This window comes from Ixodes scapularis, unplaced genomic scaffold (genome assembly GCF_016920785.2).
Source record: "Ixodes scapularis isolate PalLabHiFi unplaced genomic scaffold, ASM1692078v2 PGA_scaffold8__174_contigs__length_109621045, whole genome shotgun sequence".
Classification (NCBI taxonomy): domain Eukaryota; kingdom Metazoa; phylum Arthropoda; class Arachnida; order Ixodida; family Ixodidae; genus Ixodes; species Ixodes scapularis.
The window spans coordinates 30,416,366-30,437,381 of record NW_024609883.1 but is presented as its reverse complement, the minus strand read 5'-3'; the positions used below and the strand labels follow the sequence as shown (position 1 = coordinate 30,437,381).

At 49.8% G+C, this 21,016-nt stretch overlaps 1 protein-coding gene across 1 annotated transcript in view; it reads left to right on the top strand.

The window, feature by feature from the left end:
- Nucleotides 1-18,557, top strand: part of LOC121045782 (1-acyl-sn-glycerol-3-phosphate acyltransferase epsilon) — a 107,155-nt gene extending 88,598 nt beyond the window's left edge. The window contains exons 6-8 of the mRNA XM_040499030.2: nt 5,677-5,792; nt 14,449-14,535; nt 18,450-18,557. Coding sequence (XP_040354964.2) covers nt 5,677-5,792; nt 14,449-14,535; nt 18,450-18,557 — 311 coding nt within the window. The remainder of the gene's footprint in view (nt 1-5,676; nt 5,793-14,448; nt 14,536-18,449) is intronic.
- The last annotated feature ends 2,459 nt before the right edge of the window (nt 18,558-21,016 follow it).

Below are 21,016 nucleotides of genomic sequence, written 5' to 3'. Positions count from 1 at the left end.
AAAAAAAAAAAAAAAAAAACTCAGTGAGGGTGTTATAAGTAGTGCGAGGTCCATCCGCAGAGCTTGTACTACTCGGAATGAGGGCGCCGCGATTTGTTCAGAGGTTCAGCGCAGTAGGCATAAACAGTGCATCAAAAGTGGTCTCGAAGTAGCAAGAAATGACGTCACAAAAGCCGGACGGTCGTGCCGTTGGATGTCGCTATCCTCCTGGTTGGTCGTACAAATGCTGGCGAAACGCACGAGCGAACGCATGTGTCGCGGGCATCTCAGCGTCCCAACCATAGAGTTATTAACAATAAACGCTAGAGGTTCAGGTGGTGCTACAGAGCCTCATATACAGGTTTGGCCATTCATTGGGAAGTATAGGACGCAAATGAGGAGACGCCATCGGCCGAAAGCGTGCTGGGCGTGTTCCAGGGTGTCTTCGCAAATTCGAATGTGGCCAACCAGAAGCCGGAAATAATACCCCGGCGGTGGTCGCGAGAAACAAACTTAATAAGTGCGTTGGAGTAATTCTCGGTGATTGTAAATATGGTGCACGTGTTGTTTCAATCACGGTCATTCATAATCATGGTGGAAGTGTGCGACTAGCGGAACGATCGACATAATCCGTACGCCAGGCACCGAGGGCCAGGAATCTGCCATGCGGTCACAGTCTGTCCTATAGCAAAACAGAGTTCGAGCGGCACATTCGTTTCTTACATCTTTCTGCAAGATCATGATCGAAACATCATGTGACCCTATTTTAGACCATGAAGGGTCACTACATTTAACCCTTACGCGCTTATCAAAACCATATACCTATGATTAAAACTGTTTCTCGCTACCACCGCTAGGGGATTATTTTCAGCTTCTGGTTGGCCAAGAGAGCATGGCAAGCCATCTTTCTGCGTCTGGTGCACGCCCTGGCTCTGCGCGCGCGTCTCATTGATCAAACTCTCTCTATGCACGTATCTGGTGCTAGTGTGCTCTCGCATTTTGAAGCAGACAGTGACCAGTCTAAATTTGACTTTCGGTAATGCATTCCTATGGGAAAACGCAGATGCGTTTTCTCTTCGCGCTCTATTATAAAAGCAAATATTGCTTAGTGCCGTGAGAGAATAAAACGCTTGGAACGTTTTTGTAATCGGATGTAAGAAAATATGTGTCAGAGCGTTTTCCTTTAGAATTCATAACGTTGAACACTGCGCTAAAATAGCCCAATTCACATGTGTTGACTTTAAAGACTGCTATTATAGGGCTCGTATTTACGCATATAGTCAATGCTATGAAGCAGATAGAGTTAATTAGCTTGACCAGAGCCGTATATGTAGAGAGTTTGGCCATTCGTTGGGAAGTATAGGAGACAAGTGAGGAGGCGCCATTGGCCGAAAGCGGGCTGGGCGTGTTCCAGGGCGTCTTCAGAAATTCGAATGGGACCAACCAGAAGCCGGAAATAATACCCTGGTGGTGGTCGCGAGAAACAAACCTTATAACTGTATTAGAGTAACTCTCGATGACTGAAAATATGGTACACGTGATGTTTCAATCACGCTCATCCAAAATGATGGTGGAAGAGTGCGACTAGCGGAAGGATCGACATAATCCTTACGCCAAGCGCCGAGGGCCGGGAATCTGCGGTCCGAGCGGTCACACTCTGTCCGAGCAAAACAGGGTTAAGCGGCGCATTGGTTTCTTACACCTTTCTGCATGATCATAATAAAAAAAACAAAAAAAACACGTGCACCCTATTTTCAACCACAAAGAGTTACTACACTTCACTCTTACGCGCTTATTAAAACCATATACGAACATAGACCTTTGATCAGAACTGTTTCTCGCTACCACAGCTAGGGGATTTTTTTCGGTTTCTGGTTGGCCAAGAGAGCATGCCAAGCCCTCTTTCCGAGTCTGGTAGAAGGCCCTGGCACTGCCGGCGCCTCCCATTGACCAAACTCTCTACAGATATGGCTCTGAGCTTGACAAAACATCAAAAGGATGCTAATATTGCCACGCGCGTTGCCGAGCGAGCGCGTGCATGCAGCATAGCTGAGTGAATAAAGAAAAAAAAAAAAAGCAGCATGGCCGAGTGGTTAGCGTGGTTAGCGTGCTTGGCTGTCGCGCGAAGGATCCGAGTTCAATTCCAGGGAGTGGAATCTTATTTATTCTTTCTACTGGGCGTTCTCGTAAGTTTGAGAGCCTTCCCGTCCGATCCCGTTACGAATGTTCTACGAGCCGAACGGTCTAGGCCGAATATTCCAGAGAAACACGAGGGTACAAAAGGTGCTCCACGTGGCGAGCCGGAAGCAGTCTCGCCCCAGCGTTCGACTCTGCTCTTACGCTGATTTCGACGCCTGCGACGCTCTGCTGTTATCTTCTGTTTCCTTTTTTATTTTTGGGCACTTGTTCGCCCCATTAAAGGGGCGGTGCAATGATATTCAATTGGAATGTTTTTCACTTTACACGAGCTTACTGGCACTAATGGGACTCAAGGATACTCGCACGCAACGCCACTAACCAAGAAACTCCTTTGTTGCGGTGTAATTTCGAGGACAAAACCGAGCGTTTTCATTCAATCTCTCCTTCGCAGAACCTGATGACGTAGCTCGGCGGTAGCAGTACACCCAAGTGACGATATTTGAATGCGGCTCATAGATTGGACCCGAGCATTGCGTCGGCACTTGATTTGGGCTCGTGATAATCTATAGCTCGAGAAGCATTCGGATAGTGCCCTGTGTCCAATCGCTGCAATGACTACAACAGCCGAAGCATAACAATGTCTGGAACGCAGCGCGTGTCCTGTGCCTTGCCAACCCCAGCGCATGGCTATGATCAACATTGGCGGCATATAATCGGCTCCAGATCACGTGGCCGCTTGTTCTGGCTGCGAGATGAGGGGTGAACTCTGCTTGTTTTTCTTTATTTTTTTTCTGCGACTTCGATTGCGTGTGTTGAAAAACAAATAAGTATTTCCCAGGTCATTAACGTCAGGGATCCGCTCTAAGCGGTATTTCCGCAAAATACAAAACTCGTTGCATCGCCCCTTTAAACGTTTAGTTTCTTCAGCAATTAGCCGCCTCATCACTTGTCATTCGTGACAATATATGCGAAATCAAGCGATCAAAACAGACGGGAAGAACGAAGTTATGGAACGCACGTACTGGATTAGTAAAAAAAACTGTGTATGAATAATCAAAATAAAGCAGTAACCGAGTGTTGTTGTTAACCCTAATCACTTTTAAATTGTTCTTTTTGCTTCAATTGACAGCTTGTTTTGACATATCATGCTGTACAACATAGACCTGGGCCTCAATTTTTGCTAACTTAAACATCGCTTAGTATATAAAAAAGAACATTAACTAAATAAAATACACTCTTATAATGTGACAAAAAGCTACGTAGTACCCGTTACGTGTCAAGGAACTACGCTGATTTCTATTTTTCTCTGGTGAAGGGAAAAATATTACGTTCGTTTTACCGTAGGAATACACAGGAAGACTGAAAAAAGTAGACTGCTCGCTGTCTGCTTCAATTTGCAACCGGAAGTCCCGTATAGACACCAGCGCCAGCTGAACCTCTTTAGTTTATTGTAATAACTCTATGGTCCCAACTTCTGGTTACCGAAGCTTCCGTGGACAGTCACACCAGAGAGCGACCTGCAGCAGAACAGGCGTCTGCCAGATCCACCATCGCTGCTGAGACACCGCCAGGGTCGCGACCGGCGACAGCATGGCACTTTTATGACGTCATGAGGCGCAACTCGAGGGACCAGAGGCCAGATTCACGAAGAGCTTCTTAGTTTACGACAACTTAGCTAACAAGTTCGTAAGTTAAGAACATCGTAAGAAGAGGAGAAATCGGTATTCACGAACGTGTTCTTAAGTGAGAGAAGGAAAGCGACGTTGTCGCACGGAAAAACTAAAACTTACCGGTGCTGTTGCTATGGCGACGGCGTCTTCAGCAGCACGAACAACCAATCGGAGAGCTCGGCATTTGTTCGAAGCCGTTCGGGGCCGTTCGGAGCACGTGGATTTTTCATAACAAACACAGGCGGCCTTTCTGCCACGTCTTGTCTGGGGTTCGTATCCGTGCAGTGATATGTCGACGCTAACACGATTTAAACTCGCCCGAATGCCGAAACCGGGATGCGTAACCACCCCCATTGACTGCTACGAACTCGATCGCTACCAAGTCAACACAACTGTCATCGTTGGTAAAAGACGGCCCGCAGTCGTTTGCAAAGCGACGTAGGTGGGAACAAATTGCCGCGGCGTTTTTTGCGGCCTCGGAGATGCAGGAGCGAGCCGATGCTAAAAAAGATACGTTTGAACTGCACAGTGTCAGCAAGAGCCACGTAAATGCCTGTTCACACTACGGAGCGGACGCGCGCGTTTGATCGAAGTGTTGGATTTGCGCTTTTGGACCGCGAATTGATAAGCGCTTCGGGACCGATCCTTTACAATTCCTACTCGATGCTGACGTGACACCCGGCAAAGAAAGGTTGGACTGGCATTGCGACCCACGAACTGTTACAGCGATCGACAGTGAGGTGCAGTCGTGTCAGAATAAAATGGAATACTAATAACAAAGTGTACATACCATGTTGCGAAGGTAATCCATACGGCGTTTATTTGAGCTTGATATCACACAAAACAGAGATAGAATCGACGAGAGCCCCTTTTCGACGACCGCGTTCGTCACCGTTGCCTCGGAAAACAAGGATATGACAAGAGGAAGAGATCGACCTCTTAATCTAGAATTGAGGTCAGCGATCAAACTATAACACGGGAAGGGTTCACGAGGGTCGCGCGGGCATATTCCGTTCAGCACGCCAGCCGGTCGTGGGCAGACGGTCTTCGCCAAAGACCGTCAAATCATCGCTGCGCCGAGTCGGGGTGCCTGCTAGGCCTATCTGCCGATCGGTCGGAGTCCGTGGAATCGTGGCCCTTGGAGTTTTTCCCGGGTGTCTGTGGATCCAGCGTTCTTGTTCGTTCGTCGTGGTCTGTTTCAAGTACTTTTTACTTGTTTCTTGCTGCTTGAAGTCGGGACGCGTGAGAAGCGCTCTTCGAAAAATAAACGTCCGTTGATTGTCGCGACCGACTGAGAGACGCTGTCGGCCATGCTGATTTGATCGTAAGAAGTGCGCGTAAGACAGCTTCGGAGCTGTCGTAGGATTTCGTCGTAACCTGCGCAAAACTTACGAAAATTTCGTTCCGTGAATACGGATTTGTTCTTAAGTTTTGTCTTACGCACATTTTTGGCGTAAGATCGTTTTGTGAATCTGGCCTCAGTTTTTTGGGCGCTGGAAACACACCAGTCGGAGACGCGTTCCAGGCACCATAACCTGAGCCTCCGCGTGATCCTCGTCCAACGTTACTAAAACACTCAGTTGGGAAACTCCCATAGAGACAGCTTTGAAAAAGTGGCCCCAATCTGTCTCCGAGCACCGAGCTAATGACGAACACAACGCCACCATTTCTCCCGCAGCGGCCACTCGAGGAGCTGCACGTGACTTCTATTTCGGCTCTGAGAACAGATGCAGCGGAAGAGGTTACAGGGGTACGCTCGCTCGGACCCCTGTAACCACGCTCGGACATCTTATGTCCGAGCATCTGCCACGCTCGGACATAAGATGAAACAAGGTATAGGTCACTGTAGCAATGGCCGTGGAATGATTGGCTCGCTCTGAACACGCAGTCGACTGGGTGGCGGTGAACATCTTCGCCGAGAGGACGGGCTCCCCGGGCCAGCTGCGCTACATCATCAAGCAGAGCCTGCAGTCGGTGCCCCTGTACGGCTTCTACTTTCACCAGGTGGACGTCCGGGTCTCCCGCTCTAAAGCGCCTTTCTTGCGTCAGCATCGTCGCCGGCGCCTCTTGCAGCGTCTCGCAACGAGCGTAAAGGCTCTGTTGTACTCAGACGTTGAGCGCGGTGAACGCAGACGTAACCCAGAACGTGGGCCTTTGATTGGCCGGCGAGCAGGAACTCTGCATGAGCGACCAATCGGTTTCTACGTGTTCTGCGCTACGCCGCGTTTGCTACTCTCAACGCCAGAGCATACGCTAGCAGGTGGCAACGCCAAGACGGACGTGGGTGCTCGCCGCTTGGCGGCACCTCTCGCCAAGCGTCTAGTGTGCTTGCCACTTGTCGGGGATCCAGGAATGACGACGTGATACGCAGGCCTCGTATTCAAGGTGGTATCGCTTTGGCCGAGTCCCACTAGAGTGACGGGCATAAACAACGGACACCGGCAAGCGTCGAGCACGTGCAGCTTGAAGGAACCCCTGGCAGGCCTGCTGTCATTCTTGTTTGCGGTTCGAACACAGGTAGACTGCAAGCTCGCTAAAGGTACCATCGCCCGCTTGCTTGTCGGTTGGATCTGTTTGTCGCTCTAGTGGGACTTAAAGTAACTGGATCCTGGGGCTGAACCACGTAGTAATGTTGCTGGGACATCGGGAATTACAAGTGCAGTGTACTGGAATACGGGATAGTGAGGCACGTAGTGTAGATTGCGACTGGTGTGGACGCCGGAGCATGGCTAGTGCGCCGCGATAGGTGCGTTGCGAAGGGTGTAGCCCGAAACAACCCATTTCCGTTTGAACCCGTCCCGTTTTGACCCATTCCCGAAACGACCTTCCCGTTTGAACCTTTGCTGTTTCAACCCGTTCCTGAAACAAACTTCATGTTTGATTGAACCCGTAGCCGAAACATCCTTTAAGTTTGAACTCGTCCCGTTTGAACCCTTTGGTATAAAGCCCCGCACATCTCAACCTCTTCGCAAAAAGTGTCCATCGTGTTGCGAAAAACTGCGCAAACCAGTGTTCGAACACTGGTTTGCGCAGTTTTTCTGCTTAAGAATATGTCCCGAAATCATGTTAATGCAATTAATGCAGAGGTGCAGGCGAGCTGTTCAGTTATGTCGTGAAATATTTTTGCTTGTCAACGTATTCCTAAAATATGCAACACTTTCAGACAAGCTTCAACAAAATATATTTCTACTTGAACCACTTAAAATGTTTCTTTCACGATGGTCCCCAAAATGTGTAACTACGAAATGGACTGTGTACACTGCGCGACAATATTACCACGAGCACGATGTTGGCAATTTTTCGAATTTACGAAATGGTATTAGAAGGTACCAAATTGTACCGCTTAGGTTAGTGGCCCAGATAAGCACTTTCAGACACACTAATAATGTTGATGGCAGTTTTTGGTTTTTTTCTTGTCAAATAGCTGAAACTAACAATCGCTTGTTTGCGCTAACAGTGTCGTGCTCTGTACAATAGCGAGTTTTAGTATGCCGTGTTTCCCGCTCCGCTAAGCCCCTCCGCTACCCGGAACTCTACAGCCAAGGCCATCGACGTGCAGGCGCAGTGGCGGTTTCTCCGTAGCGGAGGGCTAGCGGAGCGGGAAACACGGTCTACTAAAACTCCCTAATAATAGGGAGTTTCACGGAACTCTACAGTCAAGGCCATCGGCGCACGGGCGCAGTAGCGGTCTCTCTGTAGCGGAGGGCTAGCGGAGCGGGAAACACGGTCTACTAAAACTCCCTAATAATAGAAAGTTTTCGTAGACCGTTTTCGCCGTCGCACGACGCTCTCCGCAACCCGTTACGAGACCCGAAACTCTACAGTCAAGGCCATCGGCGCGCAGGTGCAATGGCGGTTTCTCCGTAGCGGAGGGCTAGCGGAGCGGGAAACACGGTCTACTAGAACTTCCTAATAATAGGGAGTTTTCGTAGACCCTTCTCGCTGTCGCGCGACGCTCTCCGCCACCCGCTACGAGACCCGGAACTCTTCAGTCAAGGCCATCGGCGCACAGGCGCAGTGGCGGTTTCTCCGTAGCGGAGGGCTAGGGGAGCGGGAAACACGGTCTACTAAAACTCCCTAACAGTAGGAAGTTTTCATAGACCGTTCTCGCTGTCGCGCGACACTCTCCGCAACCCGCTACGAGACCCGGAACTTTACAGTCAAGGCCATCGGCGCGCAGGCGCAGTGGCGGTTTCTCCGCAGTGGAGGGCTAGCGGAGCGGGAAACACGGTCTACTAAAACTCCCTAATAATAGGGAGTTTTCGTAGACCGTTTTCGCCGTCGCGCGACGCTCTCCGCCACCCGCTACGAGACCCGGAACTCTACAGTCAAGGCCATCGGCGCACAGGCGCAGTGGCGGTTTCTCCGTAGCGGAGGGCTAGCGGAGCGGGAAACACGGTCTACTAAAACTCCCTAATAATAGGGAGTTTTCGTAGACAGTGTTCGCCGTCGCGCGTAGCTCTCCGCAACCCGCTACGAGACCCGGAACTCTACAGCCAAGGCCATCGGCGCGTAGGCGCAGTGGCGGTTTCTCCGTAGCGGAGGGCTAGCGAAGCGGGAAACACGGTCTACTAAAACTCCATAATAAAAGGGAGTTTTCGTAGACCGTCTTCGCCGTCGCGCGACGCTCTCCGCCACCCGCTACGAGACCCGGAACTCTACAGTCAAGGCCATCGGCGCACAGTCGCAGTGGCGGTTTCTCCGTAGCGGAGGGCTAGCGGAGGGCTACAGTCAAGGCCATCGGCGCACAGGCGCAGTGGCGGCTAGCGGAGCGGGAAACACGGTCTACTAAAACTCCCTAATAATAGGGAGTTTTTGTAGACCGTTTTCGCTGTCGCGCGACGCTCTCCGCAACCCGCTACAAGACCCGGAACTCTACAGTCAAGGCCATCGGCGCACAGGCGCAGTGACGGTATCTCCGTAGCGGAGGGCTAGCGGAGCGGGAAACACGGTCTACTAAAACTCCATAATAAAAGGGAGTTTTCGTAGACCGTCTTCGCCGTCGCGCGACGCTCTCCGCCACCCGCTACGAGACCCGGAACTCTACAGTCAAGGCCATCGGCGCGCAGGCGCAGTGGCGGTTTCTCCGTAGCGGAGGGCTAGCGGAGCGGGAAACACGGTCTGCTAAAACTCCCTAATAATCGAGAGTTTTTGTAGACCGTTTTCGCTATCGCGCGACGCTCTCTGCAACCCGTTGCGAGACCCGGAACTCTAAAGTCAAGGCCATCGGCGCACAGGCGCAGTGGCGGTTTCTCCGTAGCGGAGGGCTAGCGGAGCGGGAAACACGGTCTACTAAAACTCCCTAATAATAGGGAGTTTTCGTAGACCGTTTTCGCTATCGCGCGACGCTCTCTGCAACCCGTTGCGAGACCCGGAACTCTACAGTCAAGGCCATCGGCGCACAGGCGCAGTGGCGATTTCTCCGTAGCGGATGGCTAGCGGAGCGGGAAACACGGTCTACTAAAACTCCCTAATAATAGGGAGTTTTCGTAGACCGTTTTCGCGGTCGCGCGACGCTCTCCGCAACCCGCTACGAGACCCGGAACTCTACAGTCAAGGCCATCGGCGCACAGGCGCAGTGGCGGTTTCTCCGTAGCGGAGGGCTAGCGGAGCGGGAAACACGGTCTACTAAAACTCCCTAATAATAGGGAGTTTCCGTAGACCGTTTTCGCTGTCGCGCGACGCTCTCCGCAACTAGGGTTGTAAAAGTTACTTCAAAAACGTACCTAAGATACAGTTACAGCTACTCATACGAAAAGTTACCTAGGTGCGTACCTAGGTACTTGCTTAAAAATGTACCTAGGTACAGGTACAGTTACTTCAAAGATACTTTATTTATTTTCCCCAAATTTGTCATAGTATATTGCAAGTAAAGCTTTTAGCGTAAGGTTACACACAAAAAACGAGTTCGATAAATGTGCTTTATGGGTGTCAATGCGAGAAATAAGGAAAACCGCATTCATATGAGCATTCCAGGACAAGTTATCTTTTTTTACTTAAATGCTCTACATGATTTTAGAATCAGGACCTCCTCGAAGTGTTTATCTGACATCTTCGATCGCAGTTTCGGAAGTGGGAAGAGAATGCGTCACTTTCCCCCTTAACGGAAACTGCGCACATCTCTCAAGTTAGCTCCCCCCTTGTATATCTGTCAGAGGAGCTTCAAACACGCAATGAAGTCAATTTCGGTTTGAGATGAAGGAAGCAGGTCGCTATTTTTCCAAACGGAATTCCGAAGCGATTTGATAAATTGGTATCGCTAGAACAGCACTGCCAATCCAGCGTTCGCTCAAATAAACACCGCAGTGTTGTTCAATGAAACATCATGGGCGGGGCTTCGTTCGCTAAAACATCGTTCGATCGGGTCAGTGCCTCCCAGGACGTATCCAACTCAACGTTAATCACGGCACATGGTAGTGTGTTAATACTTCATAGTTTCTAAAGTTTTGTCCAATTGGATAGAAAAGTACCTGTAAAAAGGAACTTCACTTAGTTGCAAGCTACCGGAAAATGTACCTAAGATACAGATACAGATACCGAGAAATGGAAGTACCTAGGTTTGTACCTCGAATACTACGGAAGTACTTAGATACCGATATCCAGTTACTTGTACCTAAGTACTTTACAACCCTGTCCGCAACCCGCTACGAGACCCGGAACTCTACAGTCAAGGCCATCGGCGCACAGGCGCAGTGGCGGCTAGCGGAGCGGGAAGCACGGTCTACTAAAACTTCCTAATAATAGAGAGTTTTCGTAGACCGTTTTCGCTGTCACGCGACGCTCTCCGCAACCCGCTACGAGACCCGGAACTCTACAGTCAAGGCCATCGGCGCACAGGCGCAGTGGCGGTTTCTCCGTAGCAGAGGGCTAGCGGAGCGTGAAGGCGAAGAGCGGCCGGAGAGGTCATCGGCGCGCAGGCCCAGTCGGTAGTCGGTTGCTACGCTACGAGACCCGCTACGGGACCCGGAACTCTACAGTCGAGGTCATCGGCGCGCAGGCCAGTTGGTAGTCGGTTGCGCAGTGGCGGCTCCTCCGTAGGGGAGGGCTAGCGGAGCGGGAAACACGGTCTACTAAAACTCCCTAATAATAGGGAGTTTTCGTAGACTGTTTTCGCCGTCGCGCGACGCTCTCCGCAACCCGCTACGAGACCCGGAAGTCTACAGCCAAGGCCATAGGCGCAGTGGCGGTTTCTCCGTAGCGGAGGGCTAGCGGAGCGGGAAACACGGTCTACTAAAACTCCCTAATAATAGAGAGTTTTCGTAGACGGTTTTCGCCGTCGCGCGACGCTCTCCGCAACCCGCTACGAGACCCGGAACTCTACAGCCAAGGCCATCGGCGCACAGGCGCAGTGGCGGTTTCTCCGTAGCGGAGGGCTAGCGGAGCGGGAAACACGGTCTATTAAAACTCCCTAATAATAGGGAGTTTTCGCAGACCGTTTTCGCCGTCGCGCGACGCTCTCCGCGACCCGCTACGAGGCCCAAAACTCTACAGCCAAGGTCGGCGCGCTGGCGCAGTGGCGGTTTCTCCGTAGCGGAAGGCTAGCGGAGCGGGAAGCACGGTCTACTAAAACTCCCTAATAATAGGGAGTTTTCGTAGACTGTTTTCGCCGTCGCGCGACGCTCTCCGCAACCCGCTACGAGACCCGGAAGTCCACAGCCGAGGCCGTAGGCGCAGTGGCGGTTTCTCTGTAGCGGAGGGCTAGCGGAGAAGGAAACACGGTCTACTAAAACTCCCTAATAATAGGGAGTTTTCGTAGACCGTTTACGCCGTCGCGCGACGCCCTCCGCAACCCGCTACGAGACCCGGAACTCTACAGCCAAGGCCATCGGCGCACAGGCGCAGTGGCGGTTTCTCCGTAGCGGAGGGCTAGCGGAGCGAGAAACACGGTCTACTAAAACTCCCTGATATTAGGGAGTTTTCGTAGACCGTTTGCGCCGTCGTGCGACGCTCTCCGCAACCCGCTACGAGACCCGGAACTCTACAGCCAAGGCCATCGGCGCACAGGCGCAGTGGCGGTTTCTCCGTAGCGGAGGGCTAGCGGAGCGGGAAACACGGTCTACTAAAACTCCCTAATAATAGGGAGTTTTCGTAGACCGTTTTCGCCGTCGCGCGACGCTCTCCGCGACCCGCTACGAGGCCCAGAACTCTACAGCCAAGGCCATCGGCGCGCTGGCGCAGTGGCGGTTTCTCCGTAGCGGAAGGCTAGCGGAGCGGGAAACACGGTCTACTAAAACTCCCTAATAATAGGGAGTTTTTGTAGACTGTTTTCGCCGTCGCGCGACGCTCTCCGCGACCCGCTACGAGGCCCAGAACTCTACAGCCAAGGCCATCGGCGCGCTGGCGCAGTGGCGGTTTCTCCGTAGCAGAAGGCTAGCGGAGCGGGAAACACGGTCTACTAAAACTCCCTAACAGTAGGGAGTTTTTGTAGACTGTTTTCGCCGTCGCGCGACGCTCTCCGCAACCCGCTACGAGACCCGGAAGTGTACAGCCAAGGCCATAGGCGCAGTGGCGGTTTCTCCGTAGCGGAGGGCTAGCGGAGAAGGAAACACGGTCTACTAAAACTCCCTAATAATAGGGAGTTTTCGTAGACCGTTTTCGCCGTCGCGCGACGCTCTCCGCAACCCGCTACGAGACCCGGAACACTACAGCCAAGGCCATCGGCGCGCTGGCGCAGTAGCGGCTGCTTCGTTGCGGAGGGCTTAGCGGAGGGAGAAACGCGGTCTACGAAAACTCCCTAATGAAGTCTTAGAATAACGCAGGAAAGCACTTTGAGTAAGCAAAAATCAGCGTTGCCTAAAGACTTACATCGGGACGCTATTTTTAGGTAACCCAAAGCGCTTGCGTATACGTTATTCTAAAACTTACTTATATTGAAAGGGATATTTTGAAGAGTGAGAAATCAGACAGGTTGTCGAGCATATGAATGCGACTTCATTTTCTTACGAGTTCAAACACAGAACCGTCGCGTACACAGGAAAAAATTATTAACTACAAAATGCCATTGCTTTAGTTGAGCAAGTCGAGCAGGAAAATCGCGCAATTAGAAAGGCGACACTCCAATTGTGATAGTTCGCGCCTGTCACCTGGCTCGCACGGCACCACCATTTGCAAGCTGCTGCAGAGATATCCTTGTCAAGGCCTCATCCCATTTTATCAGGTCAATGAAGCTGTAAATGTTCGGATGAGCCCTCCCTGACACAGGGTTTATCTTACGGTGCCACGTCTCCGAGGTTGTTTAGCGAGAGAAAGAAGTGAGGTGAGCAAGGAGAACATACACTAGACACTTGAACCTTATCAACTGTTATCGAACAATACAAACTAACCGACCCAACTGAAAACGAACGATGGCCGAAGCGGGAAGGTTGTTTCGGGATAGGGCAAAATGGGAAAGGATGAAACGAGAAGGACGTTTTGAGCGGGGTCGAAACGGGAAGGTACAAACGGGAAGGTTGTATTGGGAATTGGTCGAAACGGGAACCACCCGTTGCGAACGGTTGCAAACGCCTGGTGGAATATTCGCCAAACTTGGCAACTGCAACGACCTTCTAATACCGTGACGACTGCAGCGCTGCGATTGTTGTCTACACGCGCAACCTCGTATTCTAGTGCACTCGATTACAAGTACCGGCAACCGTTGTTTTGGAAACGCGGAAGACACGTGCCACGAGGGTATCCTCCACCGCCATTCGCATTCATTTCAGTGCTGCTCCGTAATTTGTTTTCAAGGACGCACGAGGCACGGTCGTCGTACATCGGCGCATTTGACGCCACTTGTAAGACCAACGCAAACTTGTCAAGGAGCAGTGTTAGAAAAGAACAACGTAAAGGACGAAAACCGGACGATAAACATGTCGTCCGGTTTTGGTCCCTCGTGTAGAATTGTAGTAGACCGTTTTTCTCCTCCGCTGCGGTATCCGTGAAGATAACGCCGCAGCTGTGCTTGCGCACCGCCAGCCTTGTCTGCAAAGTTCAAGGTCTTGTGGCGGATTACGGAGCGCTATGCGGCTGCTTAGCGGGCCGCTTATGGCGAATTCGGGTGGTCAATCGCCTGCGAGAACGAGCCGGCGGAACCGGCAACCATAAACGCGCCAGCGGCACACCACATGACCCTCACCACCCGAACACGAAACGCCAGACGGTGGCAGTTTCCTTCGCCTCTTGCCCGCGCGACACCGCTAACGAGAGCCTGTCGCCGCCGTCACCCATGTCCCAACGACTTGGATTGACTCTCGTAGCGGCTGCTAAAGTGACTTCAGATCAGTTTCGTTCTTTCCTTCATTTTTTTTTTCTCACTGACCTTCTCTCCCATTTCGAAAGTGATGACACCGGATACAGTCTGGCGCCTACTCGCCCGGCCGTTCGGAGCCCGGGCGGAAAAAGCGCCGGAAAGTTGCCGGTGCTTGCCGGAGAACCACCATTCGAACGGTGCGCGCCGACCGGAAACTGACCACGCGAACACGATTGCCGGTTTTCCGGCAAAATAAGTTGCCGACGATTGACCACCCGAATTCGCCATTAGACGGTCTCCTACAATTCCCCAGTTTCCTCTAACACCGTAACTCAACCACCACGCTCCATTTCCACGAATTATCAAGGAGCTTTACGCATCCGCGCGCGTCCTTCTCGAACGCACCACTGACACTGACTCTCGGACGCTCAGCACGGCTGCATCTACGTGAACCGGCACCAGTTCAACGTGCGCAAGATGCGGCGCTCCCTGGCCTACCTCACCAACAAGAACATGCCGGTGAGGCCGCCGCGTGCCTGGCGCGGGACGTGTTTTTCACTCGCGTAATAATTTGGTACACGCACCCATATCCACCTGCCGCGAGGGCCGCGAAGGGATCGAACCCACTTTGAACGGACCGGAAAAATCGGTTTCTCAACGTAGCTTGCTGCGATTTACTACAGAGATGCGGCAGTGGTGGAAGTATGGGTCGCAAGTATCAACGAATAAGTTTACTTCGTTGAAAAAAAGAACGTGTTTCGGGCAGATAAAGATGGCCTTAGCGCTGAATTCTCCTGCGTCGCTAAAATGGGCTGCCGTAGGGAACAAATTGGACACGAATTCTGCCTCAGCGTTCGGTTAGAAACTGTTAGAACACGAATTTAGTTCCGGTCAACCGCCGATGCAGCACTCGTGACCAATCTGCGATATACGGTGGCCTTCTTTAGTGACGCACAAAAACTCAGCCCTAATGTTTTTTTGTTTTTTTTCTTTTAATCTAGCAGGTTTGCTAGTAAAGCTGCCGCAAATGTTTTTTTTTTTTTTCTTAACCTAAAGTTCGGAGATATGATCGAGGGGTTCGAAATGTTCGAAACGTCGTAAACTTTCCAAGCTGTTACATGAGATCATTCGGTGATTGTTGCGTTAAGAAACTGGCCGATTTGGAAATTTTCAAATGTGTCAGTCTGTGAAGCATTTGCCGATTTCCCAACTTGCGAACCTGTGAAGTTAAAAAAAAATTTATGGACTTGGGGGTATTTTTTGAACATAAATGGGATGAAGTTCCAATCGACATTACCCACGAAGGTTTGGAGAAAAAGCATATCTAAGTAACAAAAGATTTAATTTAATTTATTTGACCCTTAAAGGAGCGATGCAACAATTTTTGTACTTTGCGCAAACACCGCTTAAAACAGATCCCTGACGTTAATGATCTATGAAACACGCGTTCGTTTTTCACTTCACGCAATAGAAGTCCCAGAAAAAAATTAAAGAAAAACGAGCAGCGTTCACCCCCTCAACTCGCAGGCACAACAAGCGGCCACGCAATCTGGAGCCGATTATATGCCGCCAATGTTGATCATAGCCACGCGCTGGGGTTGGCAAAGCACAGGACACGCGCAGAGTTCCAGACATTGTTATGGCTCGGCTATTGTCGTCGTTGCAGCGATTGGACGCGGGCGACTACCCGAATGCTTCTCGAGCCAGTAATTATCACGAGCCCAAATCGAGTGCCCACGCAGGGCTCGGGTCCAATCTATGAACCGCATTCAAATATCGTCACTTGGGTGTACTGCGATCCCCACGTTACGTCATAAAATTTTGCAAAGGAGAGATTGAATGAAAATGATCGCTCTTGCCCTTGAAATTACACCGCAACAAAGGAGTTTCTTGGCCAGTGGCATTGCGTGTGAGTATCCTTGAGTCCCAGGTGTGCCAGTAAGCTCGCGTATAGTGAAAAACATTCCAACTGATAATCGTTGCACAGCTCCTTTAAAGAGAGGCTGCGATATCTCGAACAGCGATATCTCGAACGGATGACCGTATTTTTCAAAAAAAGAGGCACATTTGGCAGGAATGTTGACGTCATGTTTCTCCGAGAAGGAGAGGGAAAGACCTCGCGTCTTCTCCGCCTCGCGGCCTTGAGGGAGCGAAGTGAAAAGAGGAAGAAACTCGGTATCTTGACGGTCACGCGGCTCGTCGGCCTGGTTCATTCTCGACTTCTTTTTCCAAAAATACGGCCGTCCATTTGACATATTGCCTTACTAGTAGTGTTGTAGGGATTGTAGCGTCCCGCTTAAATCTCCTGCATAGTTTTTTTTAAATCCAAATTTCGGTTCACCATCCCTTTAAATGCCCGTGGGGGCTCCTTACATATGATGTGTGGAAAGAAAATTGCATGAATGCATCACTAAGGTAACTCCAGCAACAACTCGCCTCGCCGACCAGGCCTCGTGTCTCATCTATAAGACTTTTTCTTCGGCTCTTTTGCTTAGAGCCTCTCCCGCATATGACCCCATAGGGTTCCCCGAGGTAACATGTGGGCCAAGTGGTCCCGATATGCAGGCTTAAAATTCGACCGAGGCGCTACACTGCAAGTGTTTCCTCACCTCAGTTGTTTCTTAACGTAATTCATCCAATTAGATTGTGTAAACGGCGGGCGGGGAAAAGGCGGGCTCACAGAGCGACGCCGACGCTCGACATAAACGCTGGATCGGCGCTTGCTTTATTATCATTAGTAACCATCTGCAGTTTACAGTTGCCACTGTCTTTATTAACCGAAAATAAAGAGAAAAAAACCGTCGATGTGGTGAGCCTGACGCACGACCGGTAGTGACCTGGGGCTCCAAGTTGGGTATTTTGCGAGAAAGTCGGCGAGGTTTCTGAGCGCCGCGATTGGTCAAGGCCGCGCCGCGTCTTGGCGCTGGCCAAACGTCTTGGTCAGAAATCTCGCCGACTTTATCGCCGAGTGTCCAACTTAAGCCCCAGACTGATCGGATGTATTTTCGAAGGACCTCCGGGTTTGAACTGTTTGCGTTCTTCTCGAACCTGAGCTGTGTCGGGTGCACGGTTGGGCGCCGTGCCCGTGTCGCCGTGTCCAGTATTCATCCTGCGGGCCGTCCCACCGCTCTACTCCGTTCACCCCTAAGCTGAGACCGCAGTGGGAGCTACGTGCCCACCGGACCAATCAGCCGCATCCCTCTTATCACCTGACCTCTGCGTGTGGCTATAGACGATTGCAAGCAAGTCTGGCCGCCGCCATGTTTTTGCTCGTGTGAGAGAGCACGTGCAAGTACAAGCCTGCCAAAGCTACCTTCACGCGCGTGTAGCACGTGCTTGTACGATTGGGGCACCAGTCGGAAACCGATGTTTGCAAACATCTATAGGGGGGTGGGGGGTAGGAAGCGTGATGACGTGGCCAATGAGAGGTATATGACTAGTTCAACCAGGACGTAGCTTCCACCGAAGTTTCACCTTAGCGGTGAACGGAGTACAGTAAACAGCTAGAGCATCTAAAACTTTCGGGAAGCCTGGGTGCCTTTATGTGCTTGCGTAGTCTGGTATGTCTCGTTCTTTCATGCCACCTTTGAATTTAAGTGGTGTTCAATCGATTTGCTGCCAATTTGCAAAGAGGTAGGAAGGACGTTCACCGGACTGCCCAATGGCTTTTTGCCAAACCGCTCAACCACCTGAACGCTTACTTAATGAGTTACGATAAAACCAGAGTAATAATGGTATTACAGTAAGTACCACAGTACTTAGAAAAAGGAGTCTTCGCTTCATGAAAAAAATGCGCTACTTTTAATGAAAGTTGTCGCACGTTTTGCAAAGTTTCGTGATGAATTCGGAAACATTGGATAAGAACCTGAGGAATTCGATTTCTTTCCGTGATATTAAATGTAAACATTTCGGCGGAACCGTGATATTCGAAGACTGAGAATATAAATTCGAAATTTTGGAAACTTTCAACCTTGTGCACCGAAGAAATTCGAAATCTTAACGTTTCTCAAGCTTGACCAGTAAAATATTCGAAATCTTGGAATTTTTCAAGATTGACCAGTAAAAAATTCGAAATCTTGGAATTTTGCAAGCTTGACCAGTAAAAACATTCGAAATCTTGGGATTGTTTAATTATAACCAGTAAAGAAATTCACAATATTTGAACCCTAACTTTCAGTGACCTTGACACCTTCGAAAGGTTCAAATTCGGACCTCAGCGGAATCTGAAAGTTACGATTTTTTTCAAATTCTTGCCGCCCCCTCCCTCTCTCTCTCTTTTTCTATTCTTTTTTTTTTTTTACTTTCTTCAGTGCTACATGGTAGATGACGCGGAATGAAAGCGGAGCACACAGGACGTTCCTATAATTCGTTTTGCACTTCGTGCGCGGCCGTCTGGGATCATTGCAAAAAGTGACAACTGGTTCGTTTTGCAGTCGAGCCTCGTGATCTTCCCTGAGGGAGCTCTCTTCGAGCCAGGACACACGGCCAAACTTAAGAAGAGCTACGAATTTGCGCTCCGTCAAGGTACGAAATGTGCATGACCTTTTTATAACTTAATTAAAGGAGCAGCGAAACGGAACTGTATACTCATATTTTTCTCACAGAGATAATATTTTCCTTATAATATTAAAGTTTCCCAAACAAAATCGGAAAATATTTTGCCTTCTGGATATTTTCGTTTAAAAGCCTCGTTTATGGATGGACAGCGCACTAAAAGTAAGGTCTGGGTCTATTCCAACCAACTTATTTTCTTTTAAATTATAAAACAAGTTTTGGGAAAAAAGTTTATATTGGTAACATGGTAAAAAAAATCAAACTGAGTTTTAAACGCAATATTGAGTGAATATGGAATATAAATAGACCTTTCCTAAGAAATTCCACAATGCCTCTCGGCGCGGATACTTGTGGGACCGTGTGGACAGGCAGGTTTTGCTGCCGGGTGCCTTCTGTGCTGAGTTGGGTTCTGTTTTCCGCCAGCAATCAACGTGGTTCTGCATTTCTGCGTGTCACCAACATAGCAGCAACATAGCAGTGGCAGTGTTGTGCGTTGTGAATGACTGGAATTATCGCCGATGTGACCGTGTGTTCGCATATCAGTTGGTGTAACAAGATGAGATGACGGAAACCGTCGGGCATTGATGTTGCTGGTCGGGCCGTGATTGGAGGGGGGTACTCATGTTGGAACGCTGGTCTGAGCGGAAACTCCTATCGTACTGTAGCCATTTTGACTGTGCTCTGCGATGTCCTGTTGTCTCCAGCTCGAGAGCGATTGCGCTCTGGGATGGAGGCAACAGGATGGACTAAGCAGTATGGAAATATGACGGAAAGTACGTATATTTACAGTTTGGACTTTTAGCGTAAAGGAAGTATGGTAGGTAAAATCGACAAAAAACAAAGCAACTATATGTTATTTTGCTGTTTAAATATACTACGGTTCCTGGAGAAACTGTCCTCCAAGTGGCGTGCTGGGATGAGCGCTAGAACTTTTTGAGCTCGCCATGGCGTAGCTCCATACACTTAACAACCGCCGCAAGTCGCGCCTTTGACTGCATTCAGGTTGATCGGAAAGCGATTTCTCTCCACGTGAGGCATCCTTTCCGCTTGAGTGAATAACCCCTCTACAAAGATCAATTCAAGACGACAATTGCAGCCGCACGCGAACAGTACCAAAATAAAATAAAAACTGCGATAGAAAAACTGACTACGACGTGTCGTGCGGTGAAGCAAACACATGGCTTGGAACCGCAGTGGAGCGGCTTGATTTGTTGGCTTTCAAATGATTACGGCATGAGTGTTTACTTTTTACTGAGAAATTCATCCCCTGAGCCGTTCAAAATTCTCTCAGAGGTATGACATTACTGAAAATAAATCAACATCCTGGAAATATTATTTATTGCTTAGGTGGTCACCGAGAAAATCCGTATCTTCAAAACGGCACCATGACAGAACAGCACACGACATAACAGCACGCGACAAAACAGCACGGTGAAAACAGCACGCGTCAAAACAGCACAGCGTCAAAACAGCACGGCGACAAAACAGCACGCGTCAAAATAGCACGCGACAAAACAGCACAGCGTCAAAACGGCACAGCGACAGAAGAGCACGTGCCAAAACAGCACGGCGTCAAAACAGCACGCGTCAAAATAGCACGCGACAAAACAGAACAGCGTCAAAACAGCACAGCAACAAAACAGTGCTGCGTCAAAACATGACATTGACAATATAGCTAGGGTTCGGCGTTTTCGGTTTGTATTATTTGAAATTCCACGCACTTTTTTCGGTTTTTATTCCAAACAAAAGTTTTCGGTTTATTGCGGTGAATATTTGTAGACTGATAAACTTCTCAGTGATATTACGTTTATTGACGAAAACCAGTATACTAACGAAAATGCAATAATTAAAAGCGTTTGTGTAAAATATCTATTGAGTACCAGGTACTGGTCTTCTTATTTGTTGCCATCTTTGGCAGCCGACGCGACCTGTTCTGTAAGACGCTCTGGGGCCTTATCGTGATCTACATTATCGTCGTGTTCTCGTATTTGTACACAGGACGAGCATGAGCTTCAGTACCACTTCGGTCGGAGAGGCAAATATCAAAATGGAAAAATTAGCAAGCATTGTACTCGGTGCGTTTTCCCCCATTTTCAGGATTGCGAGAGGTGATAAATTCGCGCCGATGGCAGAAATGACAATAAAACACTCGTATTTATGCCCTCCTCTAGTAGACGGAAACTAGGGGTGTTAAACAATGCGCGGCATTTACGGACGCTCTTGATTTCCGTTGATTGATTTCACGATTAAGCTCTCTTCTTTTAACAAAGAATTCGGCACAAATCCCTATCAGGGGAAAAACCCAGATTTCGTCCTGAAGACCCCTGCGTCCCCGGAGCATTTGTTGAAAGTTGAACCGATCTCGCAGACAAGCTGAAAACTGCGAAAGGAAGTGGTGATATGGTCAGTAATGAGTAGGGTTCTGTGTTTTCGGAGTTTAGTTTTC